This window comes from Abrus precatorius, unplaced genomic scaffold, assembly GCF_003935025.1.
Source record: "Abrus precatorius isolate BTA unplaced genomic scaffold, Abrus_2018 Scaffold8, whole genome shotgun sequence".
NCBI classification, from domain to species: domain Eukaryota; kingdom Viridiplantae; phylum Streptophyta; class Magnoliopsida; order Fabales; family Fabaceae; genus Abrus; species Abrus precatorius.
In genome coordinates this window covers 31,226,070-31,238,829 of record NW_020874428.1, presented here as the reverse complement: position 1 = coordinate 31,238,829, position 12,760 = coordinate 31,226,070, and the positions used below count along the sequence as shown (strand labels likewise).

General features: G+C 34.7%; 1 protein-coding gene across 5 annotated transcripts; it reads right to left on the bottom strand.

Moving 5' to 3' along the window:
- Positions 1-594: 594 nt before the first annotated feature.
- Positions 595-11,140, bottom strand: LOC113848508 (pleiotropic drug resistance protein 3-like). Of its 5 annotated transcripts, XM_027478068.1 has the most exons (25): positions 11,094-11,140; positions 9,583-9,747; positions 9,013-9,136; positions 8,793-8,878; positions 8,282-8,366; positions 7,849-8,008; positions 7,678-7,754; positions 7,546-7,599; positions 7,340-7,430; positions 6,778-7,079; positions 6,305-6,586; positions 5,912-6,225; positions 5,666-5,826; positions 5,475-5,578; positions 5,209-5,362; positions 4,980-5,120; positions 4,808-4,881; positions 4,392-4,724; positions 3,999-4,289; positions 3,591-3,674; positions 3,256-3,389; positions 2,871-3,098; positions 2,180-2,351; positions 1,832-2,086; positions 595-1,261 (listed from the first exon to the last, which is right to left on the bottom strand). In XM_027478068.1, the coding sequence occupies exons 1-25, from the start codon at positions 11,111-11,113 to the stop codon at positions 995-997; spliced, it is 4,158 nt and encodes a 1,385-aa protein (XP_027333869.1). In that variant the 5' UTR covers positions 11,114-11,140; the 3' UTR covers positions 595-994. The 5 variants fall into 5 exon arrangements, with proteins under 5 accessions (XP_027333869.1, XP_027333867.1, XP_027333868.1 ...); XM_027478066.1 differs by lacking the exon at positions 11,094-11,140 and having other exon boundaries at positions 9,583-10,229; XM_027478067.1 differs by lacking the exon at positions 11,094-11,140 and having other exon boundaries at positions 4,392-4,697; positions 4,808-4,935; positions 5,073-5,120; positions 8,793-8,866; positions 9,583-10,229.
- Positions 11,141-12,760: the final 1,620 nt, after the last annotated feature.

The following is a 12,760-nucleotide window of genomic DNA, read 5'->3' as shown; positions in this document are numbered from 1 at the left end:
ATCTTATGCAACAAAAGTAGATCTTCATCCTACAAATAAGCCTCCATGCATCAAAGTTCCCCCCAACCAAACAATTGAGGAGTAAAAAAAACTCCATTATAAGTCATAACACAACAGGCATGCATCAACCTATCAAAATGGGCCCGGCTTGACAATCTGGTTAGTTTGGCCCGAGATAATATCTGGGCCAGTTAGGTATATATTTGCTCAAAAATGGGTTTCATCCTACAAATATTCCTAAAGTGATTTTTTGGAATTTAATTTCCTGAAAAGAGTTTTTACACATTCCAGAAAATTAATTCCGAAAATATGATCTGCGAATCACTTTTACAATTAACTTTCCAAAAAATATTCCAAAATTAAAATTCTGAATAAGAGAGGGGGTGTAAAAAGAAATTCCTGTTTCTTTACAGCTAAGTCATTCCATATATTGTATAACAACATGAACGTGCAAGTAGCCATCATGGCCATGAGAGCTACACAGACATGGACAAACATATTTCATTGTGCACTCTTCAGTGCAATGATTTCGTATAGCTTATGGTTTCTTTACATATCAGTAAGTTTTCACTTTTTTTCGATGCATGTGTCATGAGAAAAATCAGTGCCTCATTTTTATTAATGAAAAAGTGCTATTTTAGCTTGTACAAATTGAATCTTCTTTATCACTACATGACTAGCTTGTTTTAAAAATGTAAAAGGACTAGCAAATCCCATAAACCTTTCTGGCTATCTCACTTGCTGAAATATTTGATTGTAAAGTCCCTGCAAGAAGGTTCAACATAGAACGTCTCTTTCCCATTCTTTATTTTCCTCCTCTCCCTGCCAGGGTCTAGTACTAACAAAAAAAATTTCTGAAAAAATTTGAATACTATACATAAACATCTTGCAGTAGAGGTCATGCTCATTGATGTAGCCGTGTATTTCTATATTTCTATACATGAAAATTGTAGTAACCATACTTCAGAAAAACCAATCTGTGTCTGTGTCTATCTTATCTCTTCTGGTAATTTATTTTCCCTATGCAATATGCAAACAGAGAAGCATAAACAATTGGAAAAACAATGAGCACCACAGCCACCAGGCTTAATCTGTCATGCCGGAATCCATAGTAATCTCTTAGAAATGAAGCAACTGGTTTTTTGTCCCCAAATATGAGTATCTCCTTTTCCATGTCTCCATATTGTGAAGTTAGGAGGCCATTCAAGGACCAAGCAGTTGGGCAAATCCAGTAGCACCAAACCCACCATTTAGGAATTTTCTGCACATAAAAAACATAGTTACTATATCAGATTTTAAAACATCCTTTCCTTATTGGGATGGACTATGGACATTCAACCCCCCCCCCCCAACAACAATCAAATACATGAAGTTAATGATATTATCCAGGATGCAGCTATGATTCTGTTGGAAGGTTTTAGGGCAGTTTCCAAGCTACTTCTGTTTCTGTATACAGAATGCTAAAACGAAAATTTCAAGAAATGATTATCCATGAAAGTTGTTTGATTATAAGTTTTGATGTTGATAGCCCGTATGATCTGTCAAAGATGGAATGGAATCTTCGAAATTCCTCAAGCAAATGACAAGTACATTTTGGGGGACGGCTAAAATTTATTCTTAAAAGCAAAAAGCAAACATTTGACAGGGATTGGATTTCTCAAAAGCTTGGTCTTTGCATCACTTTATGCTTTTATCCACATGTCAAATTTTTATGCAAATTCCTTAATATGAAAACACCTTCGATCCAAATATAATTATGCTACAAATTCAGGCCCTTATGGTGATATAAGTACTAAACGATTAGAAATTTTGGTAGATCTAAAAGACTTACCGGTCCCGGCATGAGAAATCCAGAAAACAGATTGAATATGGTGTAGATTGCAGTTGACAACACGGAAGCTAAGTCAAGATTTGAGCTCACCGACATTATCAGCATTCCAAGATATACGAAGTACAAAAATGTACAGAATGTGGTGTAGAAGTACCAAAACACTTTCTGAACTGACCAATGGAAACCTATCATTGGATATGTAATGGCCACATATAAAATCGATTGCACTAAGATATATGGTATTTCAATGGCCACCTACATTAAAAAAACGTATATCACTGATATAATAGCATTACTAGTTTTCCTAGTAAATAATACCACTTGAATTTGCTTGAAGTAATGGCAAACCTGTGCAAATGAATAAGCCATGGAAGAATACATTCCAGCAAATTTTTCTCGATACAAGACACTGCGCTCAGTTGCCACATATGGTAGAATTGTTGAACAGTAATTTATGCCCAAGAATATTACAGCAATATACATTGATCCAAGTACGTTGAATAAATCCTGCTGATTGTTTCTTTAACCATGGAAAAAGTATATGTCAGACTTTCATCTGCACAACTTCAACACTACACTAGAATCATGCCTACATTAACATTTCTGCATTATAAAATGTACAGTTTAATTAAAAATGCATATATTTTTTATACAAAATATATGTCGTCTTTTGTTTCCAAAATGTACTAATAACGCAAGCTACTCGTGGATATTGTTGGAGTAATAACTTGTTTCTATCTGTGGTTATCACAATGAAGGTGCTGAAAGTACTATTTTATGGATTTCAGCTTGTGTTAGTAGAATGAACTTCTCAAAAATAAAAGAACCTCAGATATGATAGCTTTTTTTCCACCTTAGTCCATCTTTTAAAGAAGACAGATAATGGAACTGTGGAAGGATTTGGATAAAATATTGCAGCTACCCTGACTGAAGTTTGAGATTGTGGAGATTCTTTCAACATAAATATTTAATTTTCCAGATAAAATGAATGGGTTGATTTTAATGCAAATTATATGTAAGTATACGAAAAAGAACTTACATGTCATTCCCTTTCTGCCAAAATACTGCCCCAAATATTATTGCAGCAACAACCATGAAAATGAAACGTGTTAAATTGTACTCAGGACTTCTCCAATAGGACAAGTGTTGCTTCCATAGGCATGCCATGAACTGCCCCAAGTTATTTTGTGGGAAGCGAGTTGAGAAGTGTAAGTCTCTGGAACCAGGCTGTGGTTCACTTAACTCTCTCACCAATTCAAGGGTATCCCTAGAAACAGAAACAGCATTTCAAAACTTGGGCTAAGTGCTTTTTGAAATGTATAATCATTATCATTACAACTGAAACTGGTTACGGAACATAAAACCTGAAAAACAAAAGTTTATAATTTTTTTGTGAAATGAATGACAGCCAATTGGATGCTCACCGGTAAAGGTGTGACTCTTTATAGACTTGTGCAAAATCTACTTGAAGTTCTGCTTCTACAGATGCAGAGGTAGCCTCCAACATCCAAGTTGCAGGATTATAATTGTCCTTGATTTTTGGCACCCCAGGTATACTCTGATGGACAGTTAAATTACTTTGAGATACAAATTTCAACAACATATGTGAAGAACTGAGAGTCTAAGGTAGAGACTCCCATAAGGGCAGTTTTAATTATTAGTCATGACCAGTTTGTTACCAGTCACTTGCATGTTCAAGACTATTGCAAGAGAAGGATGGCCTTTACTGCTATGTACTTTACTGCTGGTTTGAGCATACCTGAAAATATTCAATCAGTCTACTTGAATGATGCCCTAGCATTCCACTATAAATAATCTGTCCTCCAGCTTTCATTAGAATCAGCTGCATGAAAAATAACTCATTTTTAGTTGATGATCTGTATATTACTATCCTTATCAACATGACAAAGAAGGTAATAGCATGCATTTTTTTTTCAAAATTTACAAACAAGGGGAGTCAAAGTATGCTTCTTGCCGGTTACTTCTGATTCTAGAAGCAAGAAATCAAGATGTATACTGAACCACAGAAATTGATGCTTATGCAAACTTGTTTGTAGGGCTATAGACTTCAGTAAATATACAACCTTATTTTAAGATAGAGACTTATAATATATTTAAAAAAAACTGTAATTCACAAATATTAACAACAGAAGGGGCTTTTGACTACCTCATCAAAAGTCTCAAATATGTCGATGCTTGGTTGGTGTATAGTGCAAACTGTGGTCCTACCAGTAGCAACAACATTCTTTACTGCACGCATAACCACTGCAGCTGCTCGTGCATCCAAACCAGATGTAGGTTCATCCATAAATATTATTGATGGATTGGAAACAAGCTCCACTGCAATGGTTAGTCTTTTACGTTGTTCGGTAGATAAGCCACTTTGGCCTGGGATGCCCACCATACAATCCTTTATGTCATCAAGCTCAATTGTTTCAAGGACTTCTTCAACAAATTTCTGCTCAATAGATATACATAGAATAAAGAAAGTTACAAATACATCTGTTATATGAGAAAGACAAAGTGACAAACCATGGTGCAAGTGATAAGGATGTCATACCCCCTTTGTGACTGAATCAATTTCCGTTGGCAACCGCAACCATGCTGAGTATTTGACAGATTCTTCAACAGTTATATATGGAGAATGTATGTCATTCTGCTCACAGTAACCTGAAACTCTTGCAAATGTCTTCTGCACTTTGGGGTATCCTCCAATTCTTATATCTCCTTCAATGACACCTCCAGTTTTTCTTCCTGAAAGGACATCCATGAGAGTTGTCTTCCCTGCTCCACTGACCCCCATAAGTGCAGTGAGAATTCCTGGCCTAAAGGCTCCCGTTACATCACGGAGCAATTGTAGTTTTTTCTCATTGGAACCATGTTTTCTCATCTCCTGCTCAGAAGGACAAAGCTTAAAATCTTAATTTACGACCTTGTCAATGATGATCATAACAACAATGTAGTCTTGCTAATTACCGGAGGAGTGTCAACAAAGTACTGGACATCATTAAATGCTATACTCAGTGGTTCAAAAGGCAAGACCATTTTCCCTGTATGACCAACCATGCAAAAGATACCACAATTCCTTATTATTTGTTTGAAAGAAAGAACTCATCGTTGAGGTAATTTTTCATAAAGATTTATTCACCTGTGCTTTGATTTTCCTTTGACGTGTGGCCAATATCAACAGTAACTGACTTATTTTTTAGTTCCACACTGCTGCTTTTTTCTCGTCCTTTTAGTTGAGAGAGCCTCTTTTTTGAGACTAAAGCTCGAGACATCTTAGGCTCTGAATACATTTCCTTAAAATCAGTGGATTGAACAAAATAACATGATTGTTTTATTTTTTTTCTCGTATTAACTTAGATAATACTTACCTTTTAAGTATGTTAATGCTAAGATAAATCCAAAATCAAATAGCACTGCGAAACCAAGTAAGGCTCCAATTGATAGCCAGTAGAAGTTGCTGTCAAAATCTAAACCATGACTGCTAAGAACATCCCTCCCTACGGTGATATTTCCCCTTTGGATCTGCAAATGAATAATAATAATAATAATTTAGATGTGTTTGTGTGTGTGTGTGTGTGTGTGTGTGTGTGACTCTGACATATCAAGAAGTTGAATTAATTATCTTAGAAAATACCTTTTGCCAACGAGGAGCAAGAAATTCATTTAATGTTATTCCTATTTCCCCATATGTCATGGGAGAAAGCCAAAAACCCCACCTCAACCACCATGGCAGTGATGCTGCATTGAATAAAATCCATGAGACATGAGTAACTTAGTAATTTCCACTACATCTTATAACTTAAAAACTATAATAGAATTGCTTACGTCGAGGAAGAATAAATCCTCCAAACAAGAACATCAGTACTAAGACCAAGGAACCAACAGTTGTGGCCGCAACATCAGTTTTGAATACCGAAGCTAGGAAACGACACATGGAGGTTGATGACATGTGTAGAGTGATAAGCAAAAAAAACTGGCGCAAGAACCTAAACCCATGAAAAAGATATAAGAAAAAGTTCCAAAACAAAAGAAAGTGAGCTATTTTGTGCATGAAATTAACAAAGTACTTGCCTGGTTATTTCAGGGCTGTATCCTATAACATAATATGTTACTGATGTCCACACAATAGAATCAAGAACTGAAAATGGAATTTTTAGAATGCACGCTGGAAGACAGTAAGCCCAAGCTGGATAGAGATAGAATGCCTTCTGCTTATAAACAACAGGGAGTCTAGTAATAGTCATGATCAACTCAGCAACTCCATTGGTCATGAGGCGGACAAGTGTATAGTACAATGAACCCAATAAATAGTTTGCACCTATCAAATCCACAGCCTGCTGAGTACGCAAGAAGACTGTCATCGTGATGATTGCAGTGATTGTAAGCTGCAAAATAAGAAAAGTAAACAAGTAAGATTGAAGTAACTGATTGAAGTTACTTAGCTTATTTGAACTTGATACTAACCTGTGCAGTTTTAAATATATAGATAAATGAGTTTCGTTTCATGAGAAGAATCTCCCTCCTCATACAAGCTTTAAACAATTCCCATTTTCCCAAGGAGTACTTGCTAAATGATAAAGCATTTTTAAGGGATTGAGATTTATCAGATGGCTGTGAGAGCTCATCATTTAACATTCTTCCCCAATAACTTGTTCTGAAAATTTGAGAGAACTCGTCCACCGAAACATATGTGTAAGGAATATCCGTGCGGTACCAGTATTGCCTTTGATCCTTCTTAGAGATTACCTGTACATAGTTGAAATTTATGACTTGTGAGGCTATGCTATGAGGCTGAGGTGGATTAAACAAGAAGGGAAATTCACTTGAGCTTGGGCTCAACAGTAGTGAGAGTACCAAAAAAGTTAAGGTCCATAGCAATGCCTTGATGGATTCCTAAGACACCAGAAAAAGGGGAAAGAGGATCCTTTGTTATTTACCTCTTGAAGAAAGTCTGCCACTCCTTTTCTTTCCGGACACCAGAAACCACAATCCTTAAAGAATTGGAGTGCTTGACTGCGGGGGCCATGGTATACTATCTTCCCCTCTGCCATCAATACAAGATCATCAAATAACTCAAAGGTTTCTGGTGCTGGTTGAAGGAGTGAAAGTACTGCAGTTGCATCTGTAATGTGCACCAATTGCTGGAGACATGTAACTATTTGAAATGTTGTGGAGCTGTCCAAACCAGTTGATATTTCATCCATAAAAAGAGTTTTTATGGGACCTACAATCATCTCTCCTGCCATATGATTCGCGAATATTTTTAAATTAATACATTAAGGGAAAAATATTATGAAGAATGTAGTTTATTTGCAGCCAAAGCAGAAGTCTCGCTAGCCTTTGCTTTATCACTGGCCACTGGCCTTGTAAAGAGGTGAGGCTTCTCATATATTTTCGGCCAGGGGAGGTTCTTACAGTTATAAGGAGAATATTGAGTTTTGAATTTATTTTTTAATTTCAATAAGTGATGTAGAAAACACTTTTTATCATTCTAGATACCTGTAGTTAACCTCTTCTTTTGTCCACCTGAAATTCCCCTATCTAGTGCATCACCAACTAGTATGTCGGCGCAGATATCCAGTCCAAGAATCTAGGATGTTAAAAGATTGTATTCACATGTCAAAAATGATAGAAACACCTTAAGTGAGTCACTCAATAATCAATAACTATATACTCTAACTCAGCCCTGCTTGAAGCAGATTTACCTTTAGAACATATTCTGTCTGGAGATTTTCACTTTGTCCTTCAACTGAAATTGCCTGCAAAAATTTTGTTATTTTCTTTGCCAACTGGTTGCTTCCTAATTATGACATATAAGTTGTCCTTACTACAATTACCTTCATATAGGTATCAATATCAGGGTCAGGGATGATTCCTTCTTCTTTTTCTCTCCTGGTGATTTCAGCTACTATATCTGCAATACAAAAGAATATATATGAATGCCGACTGGTATTGTATTAGTTACAATTTTGTGGATAATCTAGAATTAAATAAGTAAGAAACATTACCAGCTCTGCTTCCAACCCCTTGACAGCGTGCTGAGAAGTCGATTGTTTCTCTCACTGTCATCTCAGGAATGTGCAGGTCATACTGGCTTATGTAAGCTGATGTTTTTTGAGGAACAAATTCATCTAGCTTGTAACCATTGTAAGAGATTTCTCCGGAAACCTGAAGATAAGCAATAGCAGTAGAATATCACAGGGATTGTAGTTTAGGGAAATTCAGCTGGCTCAATGCCTTACATTAGCTTTTGAAAGACTTTTAGAAATCTATCAAAGATTTCAAGCATCAATTGCGGTTCTAGGAATTTTCTGGATTGGTTTACGTTATGCTCAAGCATGTTTTATATATGATCATGAGAACGCAGAAACAAAAAGTTACATGTACTAAATGACTTTGTCCAATAATTTCACACCATTACTTTGTGCTTAAAATACAGACCTTGAGAGATTGCTCTAGTTTTCCAGCCAGCGCCATTAACAAGGTCGTTTTCCCACAGCCAGGTGGACCAAGAACAAGAGTAAGCCTGCACTCAACCATTTTGATAGCTTAGCAATTTGGCCCCTTTTATCATAACCTTCATTACTTATTTTCGTTTGGTCACAATACAATATCCATTCTTAATGGAGCTTTCACTACTTGCGATTTTTAAGGGACTGAATTCTGAAAGACTCTGTTAATGCATGTTCAACACACATTCATGTACCCATGAATACTTCCTTATTTTGTCAGCAACTAGGTGAAAAATGAGAAATGCTAGCAACACATTCTTTACTATTGTCTAAAATTCGTGTGGAGCCCATTAAGTCATGTGGATCCCATCCCTTATCTATTTAGTCTTACTCATAATTGAGTTCCAATAAATTTCAACCAATAACAAAGAGTATATTACTAGCATTTCTCAAAAAATTATCTCATGTTCTACAATAATAAACACAACACATTCACTTACCTTGATGGCTTTATGATGCCACTGACATCATTCAGAATGCCTATCTCAGCTCCTTGAGAATTACACGATATAGTCTTCATGAAACCCTGTTCAAGTGATAAATTTAGCCCATTATAGTTCCTTAGATTTTTTCTTTTTTAGTTTTTCTCGTATATTTCTTTATATTACTCGGCTTTGCATGATACCGGCCTGTTTAGGTTCAAGGAGAAAACATACTTACAGAAAGTAAGCTAGAAAAAGAGTTCCATAGAGTTGGGAGTGGCTTCCCTTGAACAACCTCACATTCTGCTCCTACATTCAGGTTCTTGTACTTGACCTCCACAGTAGGTAACTTCACATTGACTCTGAAAACAAACAATTAATGTACCTATGTTAACTAGTACCCCATTATTCATTTAACTGGATGATATAAAGTGACTTTATTGATTAGAAGTATGTCTTCACACAACCAAAGTCGGAACTTAATAAAAGGGTAAGCAACAAATAAACAGGATGAGGGAAAACAAAATAAAAAGTTTGTTTCTAAACTTTCAGGTACAAAGTGATCAACGTAGGGGCTAAAGAAAACAAGTCTTAATCCAACAAATTAAAAGCAGGTCAAAAGAAATTTTTTATTTTTTTCGGAATTGGATACCATACCCAAAATATATGTATCAAGAAGACATATATAAAGGCTAGTCACTTGTCAATATGCCACTCTACCAATTACTCTAAAAAAATGTTACCCCTATTTTGTTTGTAATAACACAAAGAACTTCTTTAGCAGTTCGATCAAGGCCAGTGTAAATACCTGTCCATCCTTTCTCTAAGTTTCTGAAGCAGTTGGAGGTTATCATTCTCAATGTGCTTGATGAGCCTGTCAATGAACAAACGTTTTTCCACCGCTCCAAGCTTGGTAACATCAACCACCCTTTTGCCATCTGCTTCTTTGCTGGTGCTTGCAGTCTCCTCCTGACTGACATCAACAAAAGAAGTTTTAATCCTTTTGAAAGTGGGTAGTTTCTCTATAGCAGCCCACTTTGACTGAAGCTCCTTATCTTCCTCCACGAAAGAATCTGCATCTCTCTCAAAGTTCAAGACTTGGCCTTGGTTCCTTCCTCTTGGAGTTAACTCCATTGGAATTGATGAATTGGGTTTTGCTTGAAGCAGCTACTGGAGCTGTTAAACTCCAAGCTTCTCACAATCACAAATATGATATCAAAAGTTGCCAATGATTGTTATAGATTGTGGATGGGTTCATGGAAGGGAAAAAAGTGAAGTATTCACACAGAAACTAAGAGAAAGCACTTATGAAGGGTACCTATAGCAGCCACCTCAAGAGTGGCCAGCACTTGATAGGGAAACAATCCAATCTGGTCGCATGATTGTCAAAGGTTCATTCAATAGCCATGAAGATAGTTGTTTTGTAACATCTACAACACTACAAAAGGGGTTGTTGGTGCTTGTTTAATTTGGTTCTTCTCTCTTTCCTTTAATTATTATTTTATGATCTCCTCATTCATTCATTGACCCAACACAGAAAGTCCTTTTTGAGATTGTTATTTTCCATAATAGCATATTTTAATCTATACTATAGTAATAAGTCATTATCTTTGAATTGAAGGTAGTAATTGGAAAAATTATTACTGTTAGCAGTTGTTGATATTTTTTACTTTTTCTTTCTGAAATTGTTTCTGACATGAGTGGTGATAGACCCACATTTGTCTCTCCCAAAAGCACTTTGTCTTAATCCTTTAAAAAAAAAAGTTAATTTCAATGTTTAATCCACATTTGTTAATTGTTAGTGCTAGCTTTTCCCCGCCAAAGTATAGATTATGAATTACGATGCCTAGCTATAAGTACTTTTTCGGATGAACACGCCAAAGATGAGTTTCAATCAATCAAACCACTATTGGCATTTTTTAACTGGAGTGGAGACATGGATTTTCCATGAAGTGGACTGGGATACAGGAAAGAGGAAGGAAACCGTCATATCATTTTCAATTAACAACGTGATGTTATGTACCCAAAAAAATGTGATGACATATATTTTGATAAAATTGATGGAGGATTTTGTTCAACTAAAGATCCAATTTGAATTAAAATTATCTCTCGAGTAAAGCCAAAAAATCTTGAGCAAATTCATTGTAAATTCTAGCATGAAATTGTTGAATAATAATAATGCTTATGCATGTGGACTTTCAAAGTCCAAAGGCGGCTGGTTGAATTAAAATATGCTGAAAATAGCCTGTATTTTTATTTTTTCAAAGCTATGATTCATTTAGATATGAGATTGAAGAATTTGTTGGATTTATAGTATACCTGTAATGTGAATAGCACATGTTGTATTCCTATCTTCAATCTCTGCTGTGTCGGTATGACCTGCATAAAATTCTAAAATGATACAAGATATAAAAATTGAATTTGACAAGGATTTGATTGTTTAATAGTACATGTATTTTTTAATCATATAATGTATATTATTTTCTCATGTATGATTATCAAGCACATGTGAGGGAGTGAGATACAAATACAACATATTCATGCAAGTGTTCAATGTCTAAAATTTCAAATGATTAAAAATAATACAATGGTACTTTGATTATTACTCACGAGGTGTGCTTGTCTCAACAACTCAAGTGGGAATTGCCCACGAGGACCACCTTAAGTCCTAACTGTTCAGGTGATAAGTAAGTTCATATTTAATGTTTCAGTGACTTTTGGTTTATATATATTGCCAAATTTTGAAATTTTCGAGAAGATATTTACGAAAAATAATAACTTCAACTATATCAACTAATGTTATAAAATGAAAAAGTATCACAAGAATAGTAAATACTTCTTTTGATAAAATATCACAAACTCAATTGAAATTAATATTTTTTTAATTGAAAACCACCTTAATTACTTCGAAACACATTGTTTATTAAATTTCATTACACTTTATTTCAAATAAGAACTCTAAAAGGAACGGAATGCTAAATATATAGATTTTTAGGTGTCTCCGAGAATATGGGCACTTCAGTTTTTTATAATATTCTATTATTTATTACTTATTGATAGTATTCAATATCTTTTATATATTTATAATAAAATAATAATTGATAAATGTTTATGGTTCTTAATTCTTATATCAAGTCTTCTCTTTCAATTAAATTAAAAAATATTATTTGATTTGATTTCCGTGTCATAGAGGATTTGATAAGGGTATGGGCCACCACCGTAACTAACTATGACTTTTCCTACACTTGAGAGCGAAGACTGTCTTTTTCTTTCAGCCTCCATCACTCAGTGCTTGGGGCCTAGCTGTTTTTGTTATGCCTCTTTGTGTTTTTTTATTACAACTTGTCACTCAATTTTACTACAATACATAAATGTCTTATAGCTTTATGATCATTTATAATTGAATAATAATATAAATTATTTTACATTATCAGTATATTTTAATTAAATTCAAAAATATAATCGAAACTTTGAAACTTTTTTTATAATTTGTGGGCAGGGAGAGATTGGATCTGGTACCTCCTTCTTTAAAGCTCTTGTAGCAATCAAAATGTAATAAATTGAGTGTTAGGCATTTTAATTTTGATATATCGATTTTAAGTTTAAGATGAAACAAGTAAATATGTTATATTTTGCATTTAATTTTCTTTCTGAGCTTTACATTTTTTTTTAATTAAATAACATTCTATGTTTGTGTATTTAGAATGTCTATATGATCTAGTATTGATCCTAATTAAAATGTAGCAGCATGCATTCAACATAAACACCTCATTAGTAATAATAATAATAATAATAATAATAATCCTTTTTTTGTTTGCCAATCCAATTGAAATACAAGAAATTGGAAATGATTTTCAGGCCCATTCACAAGCCAGACCAAAAATGTTTTCGGGCTTAATACGAGTCAGCTCATGAATCAAGTCCACTTACGTCTAGTTGACCAAAAAAAAACAGAATCTACTTAATTTTGGGGTATATTTTTTAGA